Genomic DNA, 26417 nt, shown 5'->3' on the forward strand with positions numbered 1-26417 from the left:
TCCTTTGATTAATAAATTATTTTATGCTTCTTTTGTTTTTAAAATATCATTTGGGTTAAAAACATCATGTCATCATTATTATTGTTAGTAACAAGTGAAGGATTAATAAATGCATTTTTTTTTGTTAATAAATCCTGAGGTTTCTGCTTATTCACAGATAAACTAGTTTATTATGTCCACTGCTTTCTATTTTAATTCTAATCAACTCTCCACCTAGTCTCTTCTATAAGTAAACTAGAAGTAAAAAATATGTATAGTCTTATTTTTAGGCTAATACTTAAGATGATATGGCATTTTTTCATTCTTGTGACCTATATTGTCAATTTGCTTTAATTTGGTGCCTCAAGTAAAAAATTAATGCTGCTGATACTGGAGTATGTTAGAGATATGTTGTAATCCTTTCACTTTGAGATCTTTAACTGTATGATTGGCTAGAATCTATTACTCTTATTTGAAGACTAAAAAATTCCAAAAAAGACATTAGGTTCTAAAACTAATATTTCCTATTTGAAAATATTTTACATTAATTTTAGGTTAGAGTATAAGTGGATTAAATCATTATTACTTCTATTCTGTTCCGTGCTATCTATCACTAAAGAAGCCACTGTCTTTAGACACAATATATTGCTGGATATTATCTTTTAAAGTCAGTTGCTATAAGACAAAATACTAACTGCATATTTGATAGATAATGATTTCACTTGAACCATTGCCTTTTTATGTTGGGACATTGGCTGAGTAGCTAAAACTGGAATAAAACAATATTGAATGAATTGAATATTGAACAATATAATTCTATCCCCTTTCTATAACAATTTACTGGAAATTGAATGTAATATGTATCTATTTCAGCACATTTTCATTTTATTGATGAGAAAACTTAGACCGAGAGTTCAAGTGATTTGTCTGAGGTAATACAGTGGCTTAACCTGAACTAGAACCCAGGTCTCTTTAACTCTCCATATAATGCTCTTTCTACCATTCTCATTTGCTTCAAGAAGCCAGGTTTTATTAAATGTCATTACAGATATCTTTAGTTTTGTGGCAGCTTACTGTGTGGAATTTTATAGAATTAATATGTTTTCAGTTAGTCCACCTGAAACTAAGAAGTTACATGATTCTGTGGTGTGTAGCTCTCTTACTGTATCTATGTCAGCAGAAGCAGAATCGCAGAGTTTGAGGGTCTACTTGGTGGTCTACTGTTCTAACTCATACGATGATGTATACAAGTGGTTATTTGGCGTCTGTTTGAAGAGATCCTCAGAGGACATTTCACAAGACACTTTTCAAAGCAGCCCATTCTACTTTTGGACGTTCCTAATAGAAGTTTACTTAATGTAAAGCCTAAATCCAGTTATTTTTACCTTCCACACATTGTTAGTGCTCATGCCTTTTGAGGCAGAACAAAGCAAGTGTAATTTCTCCTCTGCATGATACCGCTTCAACTGTTGGAAAATAGCTATGAGTCTTCTCTTCACTAGGATAAAGATCCTCAGTTCCTTCAAGTAATCACGTGACATGGATTTTCAGGACCCTTCACCATCTTTGTTCCTTTTATCTGGGCATCCTCAACACCATACTCCATTGAACACAATACTCCAAACCAAGTCTGAAGGGGCAGACAGAATACAATGGAATTATCACTTCCTTTATATCTCTTAATGCAGCACAAAGCCACATTAGCATTTTCGTCTGCTCCATTATACTCATTGAGCTTGATATCCACTAAAATTCCCAAACCATTTTAAGAATAATTGCTATATTACTATTCCTCCCCCATCTTGTTCTTGTGAAGTTGATTTTTTCGTACCCAAGAGTATCCAAACTTTACATTTATCCTTGTTGACGCTACCTTCTCTAGAACTTTTGAGTATAGCTACGCAGTGAATTCTGAATCCATCCCAAGTCATTATCTAATCCATATTGTATGAATTTTTTTTATCAAAAACTTTGCCAAAATCTAGATAAATTATGTTCACAGCACTCCCCTCAGCTTAGTTTAGTAACGTCTCAAAAAATAAAATAACATTAATCTGATATGATCTGTTCTTGATGAAGCCATGGTTGTTCTTTGTAATCACTCTTCTCCTTTTTAGATGTTTATCAATCATTTCTTTAATGATTTGCTAACATTTTCCTGGGACTTAAGTCAAGCTCACTGTTCATGCTCTTCTCTTCTCTTTTGGCATTTTCCCTTATACAGTATTGTTATACTGTTTCCATTTTCCATAGTCTTTTGAATTTTACTAACATTACATCAGCCATTGTCTCTAACTGTTCTTTTAGTATCTGACAATATAGTTTATCTGGGCCTGAAGACTTGAATTTATCAGGCAGCTGCAGATAGCTGACCACCAGTCTCACCACCACCAGAGTTGTGTATACTTTAGGTTCCTCAGTAGTTAGTTTCACTTTTTACTTTCTCTACCTGTATGTTATGTATCTTTGCTTCCTTCTGAAGTCAGTGCTACTGTCACTTTAGGGCCTTTTATTATAAGACATAAGGAAGCACCACCACTGGTGCCAAAGTAGTAGAAGGTGTGTTAATATGGCAGAGCATTAAGACCTAGAAGAACCCAGGTCCCTGACACACACTGAAGTGAGGCTCTAACCATGCAGCAGAAAGAACATTGATAAAAAAGACCAAAAAGAAAATCAGCTATAAATACCTCCTTCCAGTGTAGGACTGCACAAAAAGATAGCCAGACTCTTGCGGAAGCCTGTACAAGTTGGGCGGGTAGAAGACCAAATACAAATCAGCCCAGTCTCACAGCCAGAAATACAGCCAAAACAGCACCAAGCACAATAGCACCTAGAGGGATGACTCAGGGTACTTATCCATATCTATAAGGGACAGGTAACTAGAACTTTATCAAAATGCATTTATACTGTTAAAATGTACAGAATATTGACATTCAGGTAGTGGAATACTTAAAAGTACTTTTAGGGAACACATTACTTGCTTAAGAGAATTTTCTTCTCCTAAACAAAGCATTTTTATTTTTATATCTGAAAATTATACATTAACCTGTCATAAGTCATCTTCGGTTAATTGTAGCTTGTTTACCACCTGTGACAGCGCCATCGCATCTTCAGAGAGTTAAACAAAAATCAGTAGAAATAGCCTCTTTGATGCAACAACAAATGCAAATAGTGTTTTATGAGAGATATGTAAAAAGTTGTTCATTTCAGAGTAAGGATTGCCAGGCAGTGGCCAAAGAAAAATAAACACACAGAGACTACAGGCCTAGTTGCCTAGTTGTGGGGAGTGGCTGATTGGGATTGCATGGCTTCAATGTCATCCTCATCTTCCTCAGCTGCAGATGAAGTTCTTAAAGAGGTCTCTTGCTTTACATTGCTTTGCTGTAATCACAAATGAGATTCTGTCACTCTCCTTTGCTGCTTGAACCACATTTTCCTCTTGATACTTTCAAAAGTGTCTGCTAATCTCTATAAATGATTCCCAGCTTGACCTGGCAGATAGATAGCGTTCACTTAGTTCATTACGTAGGCAGTCCCGGCCTAGAGGACAGTGAGAGGCGATACTAGACAACTCTTGAAGAAGGCAGAGCCTGATCTTTTTTTTTTTTTTTAGCTTTTTTTTTTTAAAGGTGTTTTATTTATTTTTAGTTTACCACACACAGTTCTACATAGTTTTGAGTTCCAGTTTTTCTCCCCTCCCTCCCCCCTCCCTCCCCAAGACGGCATGAAGTCTCATATAACTGTCATGTATAACTTCGCATTAAATTAATTTATGCTCTAGTCAAGTCGTGGAGAAGAATTTTGACCAATGGAATGAATCATGAGAAAGAAGAAACAGAACCAAAAAAAAAAAAACAAAACAAACCAAAAAAAACCCCAAAAACAAAAACAAAAGAGAAGCAGAAAAGGCGAGCATGTAGTGTGCCTCAGTCTGTATTCAAACTTCGCAGTTCTTTCTCTGAATGAAGATAGCAAGAGCCTGATCTTAATGTGACTGAAATACCAGCCCCTAATCCAGAAACTGAGGCTGGAGATATGAATAAAGAGAAAGACAAAAACGTGATACAATGAAGAAATATTTTGGACTGAGAGAAGCCCAAGGAATAAACATAGAAGACGAGTAAATCCCACACAAGTCAAAGTGTAGCCTCAGAGAAATCACTGTCCTGATTATGAAGACTAGAAGAGAACCTAGAAGAATGAAACAAGACATACAACATGGACTAGCTAGGGAATTTTTTAAAAAATAGCGCAAGGAGAATTAGTGCCTTAGATCAGAGAGTAGTAAGCTTTCCAAAAGAATTGAATTGCCTGAAAATTAGGATAGTGCAAACAGAAAATGATTCCACGAGAAGATACTAAAACAAAATCAAAAGGCTGAAAAAAGAGAAGAAAATACATAGTATAAAGTTTTAATAAATGTCATGAAATATAGGGCAAGGATAAGTAATTTAAACATCATTGAACTGCTTGAGAATCCTCTCCCTGCTCCTGCATTGGATACCATATTATTATAAATTATAATTATAAATGAAATTTATATATATGCGTATATATGAAATTATAAATGAAAATTGCCTAGATATTTTAGAATCTCAGGTCAGAATGAAAATAGAATCTACCACTCACATCCTGAAAGAAGTCCTCATGTGAAAAGTCCTAGGAACGTCAGAGCCAAAATTAAAATGTTCTAAGTCAAAGAGAAAAAGGGCACAAGATATCACCAGAAAGAAAAGGTTCAGATACCAAGGAGCTACAGTGTGGATGACACAAACTTGATTGCTGATACAATCAAAGAGAGGAGAGGTTGGTATATAAGGTCCAAAAGACAAAAAAGTTTTTGTTCAGTCTTTTTTCAGTCACATCTGACACTTCATGACCCCATTTGGAGCTTTCTTGGTAAAGATACAGGAATGGTTTGCTCTTTCTTTCTCCTGCTCATTTTACAAATGAGCAACTTAGGCAAACAGGGTTAAGTGACTTGCTCTGGGTCACATAGTTAATAAGTATCTGAGGCCAGATTTAAATTCGAGATGAATCTTCCTGACTCCGGGTCCAGGATTCTATCTACTGAGCCACATACCTGCCCTTAAAAACGACAAAAGATAGAAGCTTAAAACCAAAAGTACTCCTTTCAAAAAAACTGAATGTTTCTATTGGAGTTGGGGGAGAGGGAAAGAGAACTGTATCTTAGATGAAACACAGGATTTCCAAACATTCCTGGTGAAAAGGCCAAAACTGAGTATAAATGCAGGTGAGAGGACAAATATAGAAAGGTACACACATTTGATCAATTGAAATGGACCATGTGAAGATGAGTTGTTTATTTATATGCTGAAGGGGGAAAAGTCAAAAGTGGTCTTTCAGAGCCCTAAGGTTTTAAAACCAAAGGTCATTGAAAAAGTTAAGAAGTTAAGAAGAGGGACTGGGAATGGTTTGTTCTATTTTGCTAGTCTTATGAGAAGGAAAGCAGAAAATTAAGGACTGTAGAAAAATTGGAGTTTTTGGATCTCTGGAAAATTACTAAATGGAAACACAAAGTAGTCTAAATATTATTTCATTTGAACACGGCACAGGGTATAGTACATAGAAGACTGGGCCTGGTATCAGGAAGACCTAAGTTCAAATCCAGCCTCCAGACACCAGCTCTGTGACCCTGGGCAAGAAACGTAACGTCTTTTCCTCAGTTTTGTCAACTGTAAGATGGGAATAACTGCCTTAAAAGGGGTGTTGTAAGTCTCAAATGAGGTAATGCTTGTAAAAAGCACTTAGTGTACAGTTTCTGGCACATATTAGGTTCTATATAAATGCTTATTCCCTTCTCCCTCTTCTCCTTTATAAAAATACCCAACCATGTATTGGCTTATGAAAACCTCACAAAAATGTAAAAACATTGGCATACTAAACATATCATTTATTGATCATACTACAATAAAAGTTCTATTTAATAAAGAGCCTTTGAAGAAAAAAAATTAGAGACAAAATAACTTAATCCTAAAGAATTTATGGATCAAAGAACAAATCATAGAAACAATATAAAATTTTTTCAAAGAAAATGATAACAATGAGACAATATACTAAAAGTTTTGGAATACAGTTAAAGTTGTACTTAGGGGAAAATTTGTATCCACATGCTTTCATCAAAACTGAAAGAAAAAATGAATGAATTTGGCATGCAGTTAAAAAACAACCACCTAGAAAGGCAACAAATCAAAACTCCAACTTGAAATGAATTTAGAAATATTGAATTCAAAGAAGAGATTAATAAAATTGAAAGTAAAAAGTCATTGAATGAATAAATAAAACAATTGTCTGGTATGTTTTGGCCCAAACTAATAAAAACCATCACAATTTTATTTAAAAAGAGAGGGAAGGGGAAGGTAAGAAAAAAACTAAAGGAATAAGCATTTAAATAGTGCCGATGCAGTGTGAGACACTATGCTTTTACAGATATCTTGTTTTACTTATTTGAGGAAACCTTTTTTTTTAAATAAAAATGATCATTCTTAACAAAGTAAGAGTAAATAAAACTTTTAGAAATTATTTTCCCCGGTTGTAGGCCAACAAAACTGATAACTTAGATGGAATGAATCAAACCTTGTCAAAAAATATAAACTGCCCAGATTAGTAGCAGAAGAGAAGCAAAATTAGTAGCAAAAACAGAAATTTACCATTAATGAACTTCCTGGCAAACATAAGGAATGGGGATTTCCCCTGGAATCTATAACAACACGACTAGATTGATTTATAGTTGATTTGTATCTTTCAAAGAACAATTGAATTTCTGTTGGGCAGTTAGTGAGACACAGTGGATAGAGCATTCAGTCTAGAGTCAGGGGGACCTGAGTTCAAATTTGACCTCAGACACTTACTTGCCATATAACTCTCGGCAAGTCACTTAATTTTTGTTTGCCTCAGTTTCCGCAACTATAAAATGAAGATAACAACAGCACCAACCTCATAGGATCATTGTGCGGCTGCAACATGATAATAATTGTGCAGAGCTTAGCACAGTGCCTGTCACCTAGTAAAGCACTATGTAAGTAGTTATTACCTCCTTCTGTCCTCTTATTCCATATTTTTAATAATTGTAGTATATACACATATATGTCTACATGAATGCCTGTTGTATTTAGTGTTATGTGTTGAGTTTAGGACAAAACTTTTTTTAAATGGTTAAAAGAAAAGATCAAAATAGGGGAAGAAAATTCTGTGGTTAGGTACTAGAGAGCAAAAAAGTTGAGGAACAAGGGAAGGTGGACCAGTGAAGGCTTGGACAACTAAGGGCATCAACTCAGTTCTTTTGCTTAGAGTTAGCCCTGCCCAGAAGGTAACTGATAGTGGTGGAGGTATCTGATTTGGAATGAAAAGTATTATGTTTAGAGTTAGTTAGAGCTTAGACAAATGTTAATGTAACTTAATAGGCATACTAAAATTCATCCCAGTCTTTAAAACAAAACAAAGCATTGGAGTAGTAGAAAGTGTTACAGAAATAATTAGCAACTCTATAATTGAAAATTGGGTACTAGGCCTGGATTCAAGAGGACCTGAGTTCAAATGTGGCCTCAGACACTAACTGTGTGACCTTGGGCAAGTCACTTACTCCTCTTTGTCTTATTTCTTTATCTATAGAAGGAAATGTCACACTACTCCGGTATCTTTGCTGAGAAAACCCCACAGACAGTATGGTCCATGGGCGCACAAAGAGTTGGAAAAAACTTGAGTGGCTAAACAAGGATAATTGAAAACTAACAATACTGTTTTGTATTGCTATTGTTTTATAGCAAAATTCCAAAGAATGAGTGCAGAAAAAAATTTTAATCTATAAAGTTTAAATGAGAGGATCACTTCTGCCTGAGATAAGAAAGACTTCACAAGGAATAGCAAGTTGTACACAATAGATTTGCAGTTTCACATGCAAATCATCTTTTTATTATTGTGTGTTATGGAAATTCTTGTTTCAATTTGTAAATTAAAAATAAATAAAATTTTGAAAAACAAATGAACAAAAAAGACTTCACAGAGTTGTAACTTGAGCAGAGCCTTCAAAGGTGGATAGAATTTGGTTAGGGAGAGAAGGATGGGGCAGAGCACATGGAAAAGCATATGGTCTAGTTCTCCTTAAGTAGCAAATAGACTTATTAAGGTAACAGACATTAATTTAGATTTTGTTGCTTTTGACCAAAAATAAACTTTACAGAGAACAATTAGGCATTATGAAAGAGTAACAGTTAGGCATTAATTTAGATTTTATTGCTTTTAACCAAAGATAAATTTTACAGAGAAAAACCCCCGCATGTAACAGGTATGATGGGTTACTTAGGGCATGTTACAAAGATATTAGGAGTTCTTGAGCATAAAAGCATTTAGTTTTTAATCAAATGAATCTTATCTGATCAATGTTACCTAGTTAATTTAACACTAGTTTTCAAAGTGCCTTTTACTTGGAGTTTTGAAGTAACTTTTACCAAAAGAGAACAGCCAGGTGGTGCAGTGGATAGAATGCTGGGACTTGAGTCAGGAAGACCTGTATTCAAATGAGGCCTCAGACACTTATCAGCTGTGTGACCCTGGGCAAGTCACTTAACTCTTGTCTACCTCAGTTTTCTCATCTGTAAAATGAATTGGAGAAGGAAATAGCAAACCACACCAGTGTCTTTGCCAAGAAAACCCCTAATGGGAAAATGAAGAGTCAGACATGATTAAAAGCAACTAAATAACATCAGCACCAAATGGACTTTAATCTTTTTGAAATAGTAACTTAGTTGTTTCTAAGTTATTTTAATTGTTAATTATAATACTTCATATTATAATAATATATTTTAATTATTAATTAATAATATAAATAATTATAATAATGCATGCATGCCAGCTAGATTATTGGTATTAAAAAATAAATTGAGTAGATCTTTGGGAATGGTAGATTGTGTAGCATGGAAATAAATTACCATGAAGCATTATTTGAACTTAGAAAAAAATTAGATGGATAATTTATAATAATATACAGTGATCATTTTTAATTAACTTAGTCAGCTTGGAAAAATCTGTGCTGTATCTAGCCTATCAAAAGGTTTTAATTGAAGTTGTGATCAGGCAGCTGGGTGGCTCAGGGTATAGATAGATTGCTAGATTCAGAATAAGGACATATCTTGTTCATATTTGGCCTTAGACAGTTACTAGCTGTGTGACTCTGGGCAAATCACTTAACTTCTGTCTGCCTCATTTTCCTCCTATATAAAATGGGAATAATAATAACAAATACCTCTTAGGGTTTTTAATGAGGATTAAGTGAGATTATATGTGGAAAAGCACTTTACAAAACAAATAATTTTATAAATGCTATTGATATTATTATTGTCATCATCATTGGTAATGATAGTACTAATAGTGGTAGTGGTTGTGGTAGTAGTAGCGAAGTGATTCAGGTCTTCTAAAATAGAATACCAATGAAACATACTAAATTTATGATAGTTATGCACATTTATCCATTGCTTACAAAAGCTTTCACACATATCATCTAAGCAATATCTAAAGTCCCTTCCAATTCTAATTTCAAAGTCAACAAATAGAAACCCATCTAAATTGAGTATGAGACCTTGAAGGCAAGGACTATCTGACATTTTTGTATCCTCAGAACCTATAGTACCTGGCACAAATAATAAGTTCTTGCTCATTTTTATAGTTTGTGTGTCATATTTTAATATTTTGATGGATCTTTGATCTCATCATTGTGGAGACATCTGACAATCCAGATTGTAACCCATCCAAGCTTTCTCTTTCTGCACACCTCACTTTTATGTTTCCTCCTATAAAAGTTTCGTGGGCTGTCTGTTTAAGGTGCTAGGGCCTTCCTTTAGCTCTCTTGGTAATGGGCTTGGTATATCTTTCAGCTATATCTAATTCTTGTTATGTAAGTGGCCTAACTTTTTTTCAAGTCATCCATCTCTCTGAAGACATTCTTTATGCCTGTAGTCATATCATTTTTCTTTAACAGTCATTTATTTCATTTCCCCTTTGAGTACTGTCAATTTTTATTCTTGAAGTCTGTGATAATTTATGACTTATAGCTAGCTATAGTGTCACCAGAGGAAGATTGTTTAAAAATAGACCTCATTTCAAGGAGAAGTTTAGGACCATTAAAATTGCTACATGAAAAAAAAAACTGCTACGTGGGTTTCCTTTTTTAAAAAAATTCAAAAATTTTTATTTTTTCTTTTTTATTTCATTAATGCATATTTATGGAATAAAACAAGCATTTCTATAGCATAGTACAATAAAAAAATTGTACCTGAAACTACAAATCTGCTAAGCACAACTTGCTATTCCTTTCAAATATACAGCAAAATTATCACATGCATTTCTTTTTTTCCCCTCATTTTTAAATATCCTTCCCCTACCTGACCCTAGAGAGGGCTACCGTTAAACACAAATAGGGGTGTGTGGGGGTGTGTGTGTTTGTGGGTGTAAAATTATTTTATATATACTTGTATTGCTCTTACTGCATACAGTGGTCTCTTTATTCTGCTCATTCTGCACTTCATTATTTGAGGTAAGTCTTTGCATGTTTTTCTAAGATCAATGAGCTCACCATTTCTTACAGAACAATAGGATTTCATCACAATGATATATATACCACAACTTGCTCAGCTACATGTTTTTCCAAATGAAATCTGTTCACTTCACCTCCCAAAAGCTCTGTAGTTATGCAACTTCATATTATAGCCTGGACAACAGGTAGTTTTCAGCTACTTGGTTTTTCTTCTATATCGTTGGATCAAATTTTTTGTGTGTGATTATTGATCTCATTGAGGAGCTCTGCGATGCAATTACCATAATTCAGTCTAAGTAGTTGGAGGACTTTATAGCTATAGGGAATTCTTTTTTAAAATTTTTATCTCTCCCCCGAATATCTTCCATGATGACAAACTTAGCTTTGGCAAAATATATCTCTTTGTTTTATGCTTTGCTTGCTATTACTTGCTGTTAAACAAAATCATAAAATAATACTGTCTCTCCTTAAAAACCAATTACATCTTTTTTTAAAACCATAGAATTATACAGTGGTCATTTATTATTGATTACTTTTATGTCCTTGTTCAGGCTGTATGATATCATCAGATATTTTTCCATTTTCTAGCTCATTCAACAGATATTTGCCAAATAATGTTGATGCTACATCCAAGAGACTTTTTAAAATTGACATACATTTGATAGTATCAGTACTTTCCTCATGACAGCCCTGTGGCATAGACAGTATAGTATCATTATTCCTATTTTTTTCCTTTAGACCTGTGATTTCATTGGTATAGGGAAGTCTTTGTGAACAACCACCTTCTACCAAAGAAGATCAGCAACTGTACTGCAACATATCCAGTATTATCTGAAGGACACTGAGTTCAGTGACTTAACAAAGTCTTCCTCACTTGAGGCCAATTTTCTATACACTATACTACATTATCTTCTCATTTTACAAATGAGGAAATCAAGATTCAGACAATTAAGTGATTTGTTGAATCAAGATTTGAAAAAAAAAAAAAGGTTTTCCAAGAGACCTATTAAATAATACTCTTAAGTAAAAGATATTCTAATGAAAGTTATAGAACAATGCTGCTAAAATGTCCAAATGTTTGATATAGAAAATAAACTCTATAGGCAATAAAAAGAAAAGAATCAGTATTGATTAAATTTATCATAAAAATTTTTCGTGATTGGTTGATATGAGCTTTGAAGGGATTGGTAGCATTTGAATAGACCAAGAGGAAGAACAGAAGTCAAAAACATGAAAGTTAGATGAGCATGGGGGAAAGTCAGGAGAACACCCTGACAAATGTGAGCTTATTTGGTGAGGAATGACATCAGTGCAAACCTTTGAAATAAGATCCTAGCAAAAATTTAGTAGCACTATGTATAAAAATTCATTCTGGCTGTTATGATAATAATAATGGTAATAAATTTTATAGAATGCTTACCATGTTCCAGGCACTGCAGTAAGCACTTTGTAATTATTATTTCATTGGTTCTCCATAGCAACCATAGGAGGTAGGTGCTATTTTTATCCCCATTTTGAAGATAATCAAACTGAAGCAAATAGAAGTTAAGTGATTTACCCAGGGTTTCACAGTTAGTAAGTGTCTGAGGCTAGATTTGAACCCAAGTCTTCCTGAATCCAAGCCTGGCACTTATGTCTACTTTGCTACCTGGCTGACAGTCAGGAATGGTTCAACATCATAAAAATAATCAACTTAATCATATTAAAAACAAAACTTCCTAAGACATTTGATTATATCAATAGATGCAGAAAAAGCCATTGACAGTATGGCGCTCTTTCACTCTGAGTAAAAGAAACATACACACAAGCATAGAAGGACTATTTTAATATGATAAAAATGATATATCAGAAATAAAAAACTGAAAGTATTTGCAATAGGGGAAACATTAGAAGCTTTCCAGTAAGTATAGGCCTAAAGTAAAATTGCTCCCATTCCCACTGTTGTTTCTCATAGTCTTAGAAATTCTAGCAATAACAGTAAGTCAAGAAATAAGTTAAAGGTATAACCATAGCCAAAAAAGTATAAAATGTCATTCCTATTTGCTCACAACCTAGTTTACTTAGAAAATCCTATCAACTCAGAAGATAGTCTTACTGAGATAATTGATACCTTTAGTAAAGATATAAAGTAAATCTACAAAAATAGACAGCTTTTTTATATTGTGATAAAAAATTTAGGAGAAAATCATAAAATATTCTCATACAAAATAAGTAAAAAATGCAAACGATATCTAAGAGTTGACTATTGAGACACAAAAGCATATGTAAATGCAGTTGTTAAAAAAAAACTTTAAAAAACATAGACAAATAATTGGAGGAATATTCATTGCTCCTGGTTGGATTTCATCAATATAATAAAAATTATGAAACTTCCTAAATTAATTTACAGATTAATACCGCTAAACTGACAAAAGGATACCATATCGAGAAGGAGAATATAATACAATTCCTTTAAATGAACAAAAGGTCCAAAATTTCAATGGAAATATGGAAAAAAATGGGAGTGAACAAAGACTGTCATTGCTAGGCCTCATTTTATTTATGAAGAAATAATCATCAAAACTATTTTAAATGGGCCAAAAAGTAAGGATCACTACACTGACTACGTAAAGATGCATGAGAAGCAATTGAATTCAGTAACCTAGTGTTCGTTAACCTGAGAGCATAAATTACTTGTTGAAGAAAGATCTATCACACAAAAACTACTGGAAAAGAGTTCAGCGCAAATTAAATTTTAGACCCATGTGTTACACTCTATACCACAATAAGTTCAAAATAAATCCATATCCTGAACATTGAAGTTCACAAGATAGAAATAGATGAGAGCCCTTTACATTTCCACCCAAGGGAGAATTCTTTATTGAACAAGAGATAAAGCTGATTACAAAAGATAAAATAGATTATTTCTATTACATTAAATTGAAAGGCTTTGGCACCAAACAAAATCACTGTAACTGGTTGGTGGATTGATTGTTGTCCTTTGTTCTCTAAGAGGACCAAAATGACATCACTATGCTAGAGTCAGTTGTTAATGTGTCCAACTGTGGCTGATCAGACCAATACAAGCTTGGAATGCTCTACCACAGGTCAGCTACAAATAATCCATGTGAACATTTGGGGTGGATAATCCAAATTTGTGCATCCTGCATTTCCTTTTAGCTGTCTCAATTCTGCTTTGCTCATAAAGCACAACACTTTCTCTGATGAGGGCATGCCATCCTGAGGAGTCCTGTGCCAGTGTCCCCCATGTCACACAATCAGTTCCAGAGTACTTAAGAAAGACCTTGAGAGTGTCCTTGTATCGCTTCTTCTGACCACCACGTAAATGCTTGCCCTGTGTAAGTTCTCCATAAAACAGTCTTTTTGGCACGCGTAGGTTTGCATTCCAACAACGTGACCAGCCCATTGGAGTTGTGCCCTCTGAAGCAGTTTGAATGCTTGGCAGTTTAGTTCAAGTAAGGACCTCAGTGTCTGGTATTGTATCCTGCTAGGTGATCTTCAGAATCTTCCTAAGACAATTGAAATGGAAGTGATTCAGTTTCCTGGCATGTTGCTGGTAGACTGTCCAGGTTTCACAGGCATGGAACAATGAGGTCAGCACAAGGGCTCTGTAGACCTTCAGTTTGGTAGTCAGTCTGATACCCTTCTCTCAAATACTTTCCTTCAAAGCCTCCCAAACACAGAGCTAGCACTGGCAATGCATGCACCAACCTCATTATCAATGTGTACATCCCTGGAAAGTACACTATCAAGGTAGGTGAAATCATTGCAACTAGGATAAGAAAAGCTGTTAATTGGAAAAGACTTTTTTGTATCAATTTTCTGATGAGAGTCTGATGTCATAGGATCATAGGTAGTCTGGAAGATACTTCTAGAGAAGCGCGATATTTCAGAGGTCTTAGTGCAGGTTTAAACTTGAATAAAATAGCTTCAGTAGCTTAAAATTGCACTAGGACTTTTAGAATATCCTGTTTATAGGGACTTGATTAAATATATACAACCAGATATTGTAGCCCCACCCTGTCAGCAGCCTTAGGTGCTAAAAATCCAAGAATAAAAAGTTCTCAACATCCAAGTCCTTGACACTGTCTGATTCTTCAGCGTCTGAAATAGATGTTTTAACAATGGAAATGACATTAACGAAGCTGTACTACCATCTGATTTGCTACTGCAACCAAAGCCTTGTGGAGCCTTTCCATCTCACTTGTAGCTGAAATTTTCTATGTCTTTGTCTCCCCCTGTAATAATGTGAGCCCTTTGTGTGCATGGTTTGTATTTCTTTATTACTTCTCCTGGATTTTGTATAAGCTGCTTGTTCCTCATGCATTGCCTTATCACCTCTCCTTTTCAAAATATTTCTTTCTTCAGGGATCAGTGTAGGTGTCACTTCTTTTGTGTAACCTCCTTTGTCCTTCCAAACTTTGAGTCTTCTCTTATTCCTTAAATGTTCCTAGACCATTTTGTCTAAATTCTCCTTTCCCTCTGTAACACTTTAACTTTTAGTATATTTACCTGTGTACATGCTATTTTCCTGACCCTCCCACCTCCATGAAAATAGTTATTTCTTTGAGTCCAGAGAACATATCTCTTTCCACATTTGTACCATGCCTGTGCCCTGGGTGTTACATAGCATTTTATAAGGAACTGAACTGCAAAATAGCACTTGGATAAGCCAAACCTATTTAGGGAAATTACTTGAAAATACTGGTCAGAAAAAGAGTTAATGGAGGAAAAAGTAAATCATTTCCTTATAGATGGTATTAATTATGAGAGGAATGAAGCAACTATCGAAAATTACCTTTTGACAGCAAAAAGGTTATTTGAACCATCAGCATAATCACTAAAATGAACACATTGGAGATTCACAATAAACACTCAGTTATTTCATAGCATTTGAATGATGAATTTAGGCAGTAGTTTGATTTTAGACTGTCATTATGAACATCATGATTACAGTTACTCTAAAAGAGCCCTCTGATTAGTTTTCTTTTATTTGGGGAAATGATGTGTTAAAACTGAATAATTTTATAACCCTTTCTAGATTACTCATATAATTGCTTTTAAGTTAAGTAGCATCAGCTTTTTAAATGCTTTTCTCATCCATTATTAAGTTCAACTGAAAGTTCATATTTTCTTAATATTAAATTAAAGCTGAAAAATATTCTGAAAAATATTGATTAAATCTGGCTTGTAGCATTGAATTTTCATAAGACTATAGCTACTTACAACTATTAACTATGTTGATGTTTATGTCCCTGCATAATTTAGAATTCAGTCATGAATAAAAATCAAAGGACTAGGTTTGCTAATTATAATTTATTATTAAGCTTAATATAATATGGAATGCAGAACATGTTTTTCTCTGAGAATCATGCCAGAGTTTCTAAGGAGATTTGGAAAATATTGAAAGCTCATATTCAAGGAATTGGAATTTAAAATAAATGTAGAATTAAATCCAAGTATGTTGTGAAGGATCTTAATTTTAATGCATTTTTCAGAAATCTTTCTTTTTTGGCATTTAATGTTTATTTTTTCATTTTTAAAATTTTTAAAAATTTTCCCCCAATTACATGTTAAAACAATTTTTTCAAAGATTTTTTCAAAATTTTTTTGAGTTCCAAATTCTATCCCTTCTTCCCTTCCATCCCCCATCCTTGAGATGGTAAGCAATCTGATATAGCTTGCACATGTACAATCCTGTAAAATATTTCCATGTTCATCATTTTGTATAAGAAGACTCAAATTTTAAAAAAAGAAAGTGAAAAATAGCATCCTTTTGCCTATTCAGACAACATCAGTTCTTTCTCTGGAGGCAGATAGCATACTTCATCATTAGTCCTTTGGGATTGTCTTTAAGCATTGTATTGCTGAGAATAGCTGTCATTTACAGTTGATCATTGAACAGTATTGCTGTTATTGTGTATAACATTTTCTTGGTTCTGCTTCTTTCACTTTGCATCATTTCATGTAAGTCTTTTCAGGTTTTTCTGAAATCATCCTGTTTGTCATTTTTATAGCGCAATAACATTCTATCACAATGATATACCACAGCTTGTTTAGCCACTCCCCAATTGATATCCATCCCCTCGATCAATTTCAAATTTTTAGGAAAAGAGTTGTTATAAATATTTTTGTAGAAATAGGTTATTTCCCCCTTTTTTGGATGTCTTTGGGATATAGACCTATTAGTATTATTGCTGGTTCAAAGGGTATACACAGTTTCATAGCCCTTTTGGCATAGTTCCAAATTGCTCTCCAGAATGGTTGTATCAATTCACAACTCTACCAAGAGTGCATTAGTGTCACAGTTTTCCCCCATCCCCTCCAACATTTATCATCTTCCTTCTTTTGTCATATTCACCAAGCTGATAGGTATGAGATGATACCTCAGAGTTGTTTTAATTTACATTTCTCTATTCAGTAGTAATTTAGAGCAGGGCTTCTTAAACTTTATCCTCTCATGACTCCTCTTCCTATTCATTGGAGTTGTGTGGCCTGAGGGAATGTGCAGTGCAAAGTACACATGGCTTTTTGTTCAGAATCGAAGCTGCAGTGAAGTTGCATGATGCAGCATGGGCAAGTGCTGCCAGAAATACCTTGGATTCATTAAATGTTTGATTTTGAATTAATTTTTGGCCATTGAACATTGAGGCATGACCCACAGTTTAAGAAACGCTAATTTAGAGTATTTTGTTCATAAGACTACAAGATGGCTTTGATTTCTTCATTTGAAAAGTGCCTGTTAGTATCCTTTGACCATTTATCAATGGGGGAATGGCTTGTATTTTTTTTTAATTAGACTCAGTTCTCTATATAGTTGAGAAATTACACCTTTAACAGAAATACCTCTTGCAAAATCCCCACCCCACCAATTTTCTGCTTTTAATTTTGATTACACTGGTTTTGTTTGTGCAAAAACTTTTTAATTTTATATAATCAAAATTATCTATTTTACATTTTTTAATGCTCTCTATTTTTTCTTTGGTCTTAAATTCTTCCCTTATCCGTTGATCTGGCAAATAAAGTATTGCGTGCTCTCCTAATTTGCTTATGGTATCATCCTTTATATATAAATCATGTACCATTTTGACCTTATCTTGATATGTGGTGTGAGATGTTAGTCTATACCTAGTTTCTACCATACTGTTTTCCTGTTTTCCTGGCATTTTTTGTCACATAATGAGTTTTTTTCCAAAGCCTTGAATCTTTGTGTTTATCATGTACTAGATTGCCATGGTCATCTACTATAATATAACGTGTACCTAATCTGTTCCACTGATCTACCACCTATTTTTTACCCAGTACCACATTGTTTTGATAATTACCACTTTATGATGCTTTTTGAGGTCTGGTATGGCTAGATCACCTTCTTTCATATTTCTCTTTTTCCTTGATTCCCTTGATATCCTTAATCTTTTGTTTTTCCAGCTGAATTTTGTTATGATTTTTTCTAGCTCTATAAAATTATTTTTTTTGCTAGTTGGTGTGGCATTGAATTAATAGATTAATTTAGGTAGAATTGTCATTTTCATTGTATTGGCTTGGCCTACCCATGAGCAAGTAATGGTTTTCCAATGTTTAGATCTGATTTTATTTGTGTGAGAAGTGTTTTATAATTGTGTTCATATAGTTCTGGGTTTGTCTTGGAAGGTAAACTTCCAAGTATTTTATATTGTCTACAGTTATTTTAAATGGAATTTCCCTTTGTATGTCTTGCTGCTGGACTTTGTTGGCAGTATATAGAAATGCTGATGATTTATATGGGAATATTTTGTATCCCGTAACTTTCTAAAGTTGTTAATTATTTCAAGTAGTTTTTTTAGTTGATTTTCTAGGATTCTGTAAGTATACCATCATGTCATCTACAAAGAGTGGTAATTTTGTTTCTTTATTTGCCTATTCTAATTCCTTTAATTTCTTTTCTTCTCGTATTGCTACAGTTAATATTTCTAGTACAATATTGAATAATAGAGGTGATGATGTGCATCCTTGTTTCACCCTTGTTTCATTGGGAAGGCTTCTAGCTTATCGCCATTACAGATAATGCTTGCTAATTGTTTTAGATAAGTATTACTTATCATTTTAAGGAAAGCTTTCTTTGTTACTGTGTTCTCTAGTGTTTTTTTTAAATAGGAATAGGTGTTATATTTTGTCAAAGGCTTTTTGTTCACCTATTAAGATAGTTATATCATTTTTGTTTGTTTTGTTATTGATGTGGTCAGTTATGCTGATGGTTTTCCTAATATTCAACTAGCACCGAATTCCTGGTATAAATCCCACCTGGTCATAGTGTATGAATCTTGTGATATATTGCTATAATCTCCATGCTAATATAGAAATCTTTTTCATTATAATAGCGTGTCTATTATCGTATAAAAAACTAAAACTTGGCACAGTAGAGAGAGCACCAGCCCTGGGGTCAGGAGGACCTGAATTCAAATGTGCCCTCCAACCAGACACTTGATACTTACTTAGCTGTGTGACCCTGGGCAAGTCACTTTAACCCCAATTGCCTGGCCAAAAAAAAAATTAAAATTAAAAAAAATTGAAAAAACCCTAAAAACTGCCTTTGTTTAGAAAATAAAGTAGTTGTTTTAGTCAATCAGTAGACATTTATATCAGCGCCTGCTATGTGCCAGGCACTGTGCTAAGCACTGGGGATACAAAGAAATGCAAAAGATAGTCACTGTCCGCAAGGGGCTCACAACCTAATGGGAGAGATAATATTCAAACATCTGTACAAACAAAATATGTATGGAAATAATAAGAAATAACAGAAGAAAGATACTAGAGTTAAGAAGGATTGGGAAGGACCTCTTGTGGAAGGTTGTGGAGGTGATATGGGAAAGCATATGATGACCTATCAGTGAAGATGGCTGGAGTTGGGAAATGGAATATCTTATTTGAGGAACAGAAAGAAAGCCATTGTTGAAGGAAGAAAGGATGGATAGCAAGAAACAATGATTTAATAAATGTCTACTGTATGCCAGAGATTCCTTTGCTAAGTGCTTTACAAATATTATTTCACAACAAACCAGCAAGGTAGGTGCCATTTTACAGTCCAGGGTCACAGAGGTCTTAAAGTCTGAGGCTGGATTTGTAATCAAGTCTTCCCGATTCCAGGTCAACATTCTATCTATTATGCCACTTATCTGCCTAGGAGAATATGTTTTGGGGTATAGAGTGTAAAGTGAAAGCAAACTGGAAAGGTGAAGGGATGCAGTTTGTTTTTGAAGGGTTTTGAATGCCAAACAATTTTCTGTTTGATCCTGGAAGTGATGGTGAGCCACTGTAGTTTATTTAGAAGGAGGTGCAACATGGCTGGTTGTATGCTTTAGGAAAGTCACTTTGGTAGTTGAGTGGAGGATCAAGTGGAATAGAGAGGAACTTGTTGCAGGGAGACACAACCAACAGGCCACAGCAGTAGTCCAGAGCTGAGGGCCTACACTAGGGTTGTGGCAATATCAGAGGAGAAAAGGGGCTTTTTTTGAGAAGTGTTGCAAAGGTGAAATCTGTAGGCCTTGGTAACAGATTGGATATGGAGAGTGAGTGAGTGAGTAGTTAAGGATGACACTTAGGTTGTGAGCATAGGGAGGGTATCCACCACTGGGAGGAAAGTGATAACTTCAGTAGTAATTACAAAGTTTGAAAGTGGAGAAGGTTTGGGGAAGAAGATGAATTCAGTTTTGGACATGTTGAGTTTAAGATGTCTGCAAGGCATCCAGTTTCACTTATCTGAAAGGCATTTGGAGACTGGAGAATGGAAGTCAGGAGAGAGGATAGGGCTGAATAAATAGATTTGGGAATCATTAGCGCAGTGATTATAATTGAAACCATGGGGGCAGATGAAATCACCAAATGAAGTAGTATAGAGAGAAAAGAAAGTGTGACACCTGTGGTTAGTGATCACGAACTGGATGTAAATCCAGCAAAGGAGACTGAAAAGGAATGGTAAAAATAAGTAGTAGAACCAGTAGAGAGTAGTGTCCTGAAAACCTAGAAAGAAGAAATTATCAAGTAGAAGAGGGTGATTGAGGGCAGCAGAGCGGTCAAGTAGTAGGATGAGGATTGAGAAGAGGCTATTAGATTTGTCAGTTAAGAGGTTGTTAGTAAACCTTGGAGAGGGCAGATAAATGAAAAGTAGGAGCTGTTTAGACTTATGTATCCCTTTTGAGTCATTAAAAATAAATCTTTTTCTTGAAATAAAAAGTTTAGGGTTTTTTTTAAATGTGGTCTTACATGTTATGGGGGAGGATATTTTATGTACACTTATGTACCCTATATTAATAGCTAAAAATTTGCTGCTTTGAGCATACATTTCTTCAGTATCTGTAGATTCATTTTTAAAGGTTACATGACTTTTTTTTCCCAAAGATTTGAAAACTCCATATACTACACATATATTTTCCTCATGGAACATACAATATAGTAACCACATTTTCTTAGTTATAGCATCTTTAATATTCTACTCATTATACAGGTAGGTTTATAAATTTAAAAGCAGGTCATTTTGATGTATTGTCATGTCCACATGTAAAACTGATTCCCAGTATAAATTGCATCATTGTTTCTTTCTTTGTAGGAGTGTTGTGGTGCCTGTGAAGAAGGCTCCTCCTGGTAGTCTGGCTGTTACCACTGTAGGAGCTGCTACTGCTGGAAGTGGGCTGCCTGCAGGCAGTACACCTAATATATTTGCTGCTACTGGAGCTACACCAAAAAGTATGATTAATACAACAGGTATTGTCCTTAAATATTTTTGTGACCCCTCATCTTTTGCTTTCTGTTTTCTTTCTTCCTTTCCTTCTTTTTTGATATGTAAAAATAAACACCTTGAATAGTTAAGACTCTTTTGACTTTTCTGGGAGTCAAAGTTAATAGCATTGGGGGGAATTTGCTTGCAGTTTTAGAATTCTTTGCCTACTCTTTTAAAGTCCATGCTTGCATTTTTTCCCTCCACTCCCCATTTATCTCTCAGAACAGTGACTGCCATTTACTTTCAAAGGGAAATCTACATACTGAAGGATATATATGGTGCAAATGCAATTGAGAATTTGAACCTTTAAGAGAGCATTATGTAAATGGAGAATTATATCAGGAAGTTATAGTATACCATTAATCAGCACCCTAGCTCCTTTCAATGATAGAAAATGGTTTTGAGATTATATATTTATATATCTATATCCATATGGATATATAATTCAGTCGTAATGGATGATCCCTACTGAGTCCCATAAGGAATGCCAACATTCCCTTAAGGTCTCTGGCAATATACCCAAAGGATATAGCCCAGCCTAGATCAAAAATGGATGAAAAGTGCATGTTAATGAGAATAGCCCTTATTTGGCATTGAATTAATTTATAATCTGAGATTATGTTGCTGTTCAGGTCAGTTGGCTACCTTTTCCAAAAGATTCTTTATCACAGAAAATTCCACAGCGTGAATTTTTAAAAGCCCTACTGAAGTTAACTTTTTTTTTTTAATTTCCAGGAATGTTCCTGTTGATGCTTAGTTCAAATAAATCCTTACCCAAATCTTTGTGATTCCCTTTTAGGTATTTATACAACGCAAGATGATCCCTGCCTTTCCTTCCCTGACTATAGTAGCCTTCTCTTCTCCAAACTGTATAGCCTTAAACTTTTCCATCTATCATCATTACTTAGACCCTTCCCATTTTGATTAATTTTGTGCTTTCTGTATCTTGTTTATCATCCTCCCTTTGAGTCTGACAAATCATCCACAACACATTTATGGGAATAGTTATAGGAGAAAGTGCTCCTAATTTGATAAAGCCTAATTATATCCACAATTTATCTTTGACGTGCCATAAAAGAAAGACTTATCATTTAGAATTTATCTGTTTTGTAAAGGTTTTTGTTTGTTTGTTTTAAACAACTAGCTTGTCTGAAGATTTGATTGAAAGCCTTCTTTCCCCAGCTTCAATTCCTTATCTTTTTTTCTACTCTTCTCACTTTAAAAAAGAGCACATTTTAATGTCATGTACTAAAAACATTTACCCAGTATGGCTCCTTTAAAATAGAACAAAATATTAAGAAAAATTATGTATGTATTCCATACTGCTGATTTAGTAAAGAATTACTTTTATCTGTCATCTTTATTGAGAGGTCATGAAACAATTTATTTTCTCTTTTTATGGCCCTTATGAAAGACAAATCCTGATATTTTCCACAAATTTTGTTTCTGTTTCAAGAAATGAATAAGAGTTATAGGGGTTGCATTGGAATAAAGATTTAGAGTTAGATTGTACCTTAAAGAATATCCAATCCAAGACCCTCATTTTACAGATGAGAAAGCTGTGGCCCAGAGAGGTTAAGTGACTTGCCCTATAGGTGGCAGAATTAGATTTAAACCCAGGAATTTTACTCTAAATCCAGCCTTTTGTCCACCATACTTCTCTTTCTCTTCAGTTACAGTTGCTATAAAATATCTGCTGAGGTCAGTTTTAGATACACATATTCTTTAGGAATAAATTGCCTATTTTCTATTAGCTATAATCTTTAAAGATACAATATGAGGCAGTTTTTTTTTGTTTTGTAAAATGCTATATGATTTGATAATAAGAAGGGACACTAGATGTCCCTCAACTCCACTTCTATTTACTATGCTTATATAGTATATATCATTAGCAACTGTTCTGAAATAATACTTTGTCATGGAAGAAAATGTATAGCAAGAATATTTTAAAATCTTAGGAAAATTTAGTCAAATACACTATAGCTTAAGCAAGTCCATTCTCAATATAATTTTTTGTGGCTGTAGTGTAGAAAATTTTGACCTAGAAATTTAATTTAGAGATTTAAAAAACAAATCTTTCATAACATAACAAAAGCAGTGTGCTACTCAGAAATTCTGCTTCAGAATTTGCGTTGTTTTGAAAGTTTTTTTATCAGTCTCATTTTATGCTGAAGTTTATTTTCATCTGTTGTCTTTCATTTTATGTTAAAATATATCCCATTTTGTAACATTTGTTTTTGCTAGACAGATGTGTAAAACAATTGAATTGTTAGTGCAGCAAATGCTGTTTAGATTTATAAACAATTATAAAGTGTACTAATTTTTTTAAAACATTATTGTACTGTTTTGTTTAAAAATTGAGATAATTTTTTTCAAAACCAGAAAAGAAAGCCATAAAACTAAGCGTTGTTCTGTTAAATCTACAACTAACTTTATTTTTAAGACTGAAAGTAGTATTGTTTTGGAAACAGGTGCAGTGGATTCAGGGTCATCTTCATCCTCCTCCTCCTCTAGTTTTGTGAATGGTGCTACCAGCAAAAACCTTCCAGCTGTACAAACTGTGGCTCCAATGCCAGAGGATTCAGCTGAAAATATGAGGTATGAAAGGCACAAGCCTCATTTTTTACCATTTACCTAATCTTACTTCAATACTTAATCTTAATTCATTTGGTCTCCCATGTTTGCAAATATGGGGCTATTTTTGATACTTCTCTTTATCACCTGAATAAACCTGGGAAGTACCATAACTTTCCAATGCTAAAACTTTCTCATCTAGAGAATGAGGGGATTGGACTAGATGGCCTCTGAATTTGCCATATATTTCTAGTTATATGATGTTCTTTACCCTTATGTGTTCTATCTAATAAATTATTGGGTTGATACCATCTCCAAAACATTTCTGGAATCTCTCACCCCTCTTCTCTTTTCCTACTCCCATTACTCAAGTACAGATATTCATTACAAGTCTGAACTATTGTAATAATCTCTTTACAGGTATTCCAGACCATCTTAGTACCTCTGCCATAATACTCTTGTTTACCCATAGATATAGTCATGTTGCTTTTTTGCTTGAAGATATTTATGGGCTCCCTGTTGCTTTGCAAGTAAAATATGAGCTCCTTTTCTCATATTCAAGACCTCCACCATTTGTCACCATTCTACGTTCTCTCCCTTATTTCCCATTAATCCTCTCTAGAACCTCTGTGTGCTACTCAGATTGGATAGTTCTTTGCTTCAGGACAAGAGTTATGTTCTCTTAACTTCCCCTTTCTTCGTACTATTCCCAGTGCCTCAGATACCCTTCTCTCTCATTCTTTGCCTACTGAACCTATCCTTTAATCTCATCTGAAATGCCATCTCCTCTAGGAAACCTTCCCAGTTCCTGCCAGGAGCTAACATTGTTGCCCCTTAAACATATATCATCTAAAGCTTTGTTTTGTAACTTTTCATGTATTTGCTACATAATGTATGTCAAAGCTTTAGTTAGCTTAACTTTGATTTTTGTTGCAAGAAAGTGTTCATTGTGGAGAGTAGAGAGGATGCTGTTATTTGGACATGACAACAATGTTTCAAAAAGCACCAATCAAACAATTAAATTAAAAAATTAGAGTTGTGAAATGCATGTCCTCTAGGAATAATGGAATTCCACTCCTGACAGGGAGGAGGATGTGCTCATAACTTGGAATAACCCCTTGTCAGTGATATATAGGGAATTCTTGGTTAGGGAGAGATTAGATTACATGGTCTTTGAGGTATATTCCAGCTCTCAGATTCGTTGATTCTTTGATTATGTTTTATTTTACACCTTAGAAGACCATTGAATTTTTTCTCTGTGTGAGAATTCTAATTGCTTGCAGCTTACCGAGCCAACTATTGAAAATATTCCTTCTCTTCCCCATTCTTTAAAACTTGCTTTAGTGTTCAAGTCAATTTATAGCACATTGAACTAATATAAAGAAATATTCTCATAGGTAGTTCAAAATAGATGACCAAAACTCATATTGCATTTCCTGTAGCTTGGTTTTTAAAATATATTTGCCTTAACCAAGTTTCAGGTAAGGTTTGTATCAAAACAAGTTTGTAATCACAGAGCACGTACTTCCTTACTTCTTGACTGTAGGAAAAGTGATTGTCTCAGAAAGCCATGCTCACATTGTAATTCAGTGATTTAAACTGCAGATACTGATAATTAGGAATTTACCATGTGTGCACAAATTCACACTTATAAATATGTACATCCTCATGTGTACATGAAAATACATTGATATGTCTATATATACCCATTTGTATGTTTATATCATGTAGGCAGCTAGTTGGCACAGTGTAAAACTTGGAATCGAGAAAACCTACATCAAACAGTTACTAGATATTTAACCCTGGTCAAGTCACTTAACTGCTCTGTGCCTCAGTTTCCTTATATGTAAAATAGGGATAATGCCTGCTTCCTGGGGGTTTTGTGAGGATCAAATGACATAATATATTGAAGTGCTTTGTATCCTTAAAGGTGCTATGTAAATACTAGCTATTTTTATATTATGCCTGCATACAAATAAAGGTAAATATATTTACCAACATTTACACAATTATACTTAACATACAAATAATACACATATATAAAAATAAGAGCACCAGCACTCAGATTTTTATAAGTACTGGATGACTTCACACATTGGCAGTTTATACTTCTCTAAATCAAAATATGATCACAATAATCATTACTATAAGTTTTTGTTAAATGATGATGCCTAAACTGTAGAGTGAAGTAACATAAACATCAAGTACAGAGTATATCATAATAGTTTTTTATGTGGCCAAAAGAACAATGACAAAGCTATATATTTGTATGTTATTGTCGGATTTCTAAATTTGTGTTTAGGTTTTAGCTATGAATAAACCTCTACAATTTTGTTAACTTCTATATGGCAAAGAATAACGTAACTCATTTCCGTTTTTAGAGATGAATTTAATATTGCAAATCAATTATAACATTAAAGTTGGGTCTATAATTAGAATTTTTATTTTTAGTTACCAACATTATGCTATCAAAAATCCTTCTCCCAGAATAAAACAATTTATGCCCAACAAGAGATAGAGAACATTATGACATGCAAAATGGATAATTTCGATTTCATT

At 34.1% G+C, this 26417-nt stretch overlaps 1 protein-coding gene across 4 annotated transcripts in view; it reads left to right on the top strand.

Moving 5' to 3' along the window:
• Window positions 1-26417, top strand: part of NBEA (neurobeachin) — a 768499-nt gene that overhangs the window by 290214 nt on the left and 451868 nt on the right. For all 4 annotated transcript variants that reach the window (XM_036747790.1, XM_036747792.1, XM_036747793.1 and 1 more), the window contains 2 exons: window positions 21114-21268; window positions 23756-23882. In XM_036747790.1, coding sequence (XP_036603685.1) covers window positions 21114-21268; window positions 23756-23882 — 282 coding nt within the window. The remainder of the gene's footprint in view (window positions 1-21113; window positions 21269-23755; window positions 23883-26417) is intronic.

Source organism: Trichosurus vulpecula, chromosome 2 (genome assembly GCF_011100635.1).
Source record: "Trichosurus vulpecula isolate mTriVul1 chromosome 2, mTriVul1.pri, whole genome shotgun sequence".
Classification (NCBI taxonomy): domain Eukaryota; kingdom Metazoa; phylum Chordata; class Mammalia; order Diprotodontia; family Phalangeridae; genus Trichosurus; species Trichosurus vulpecula.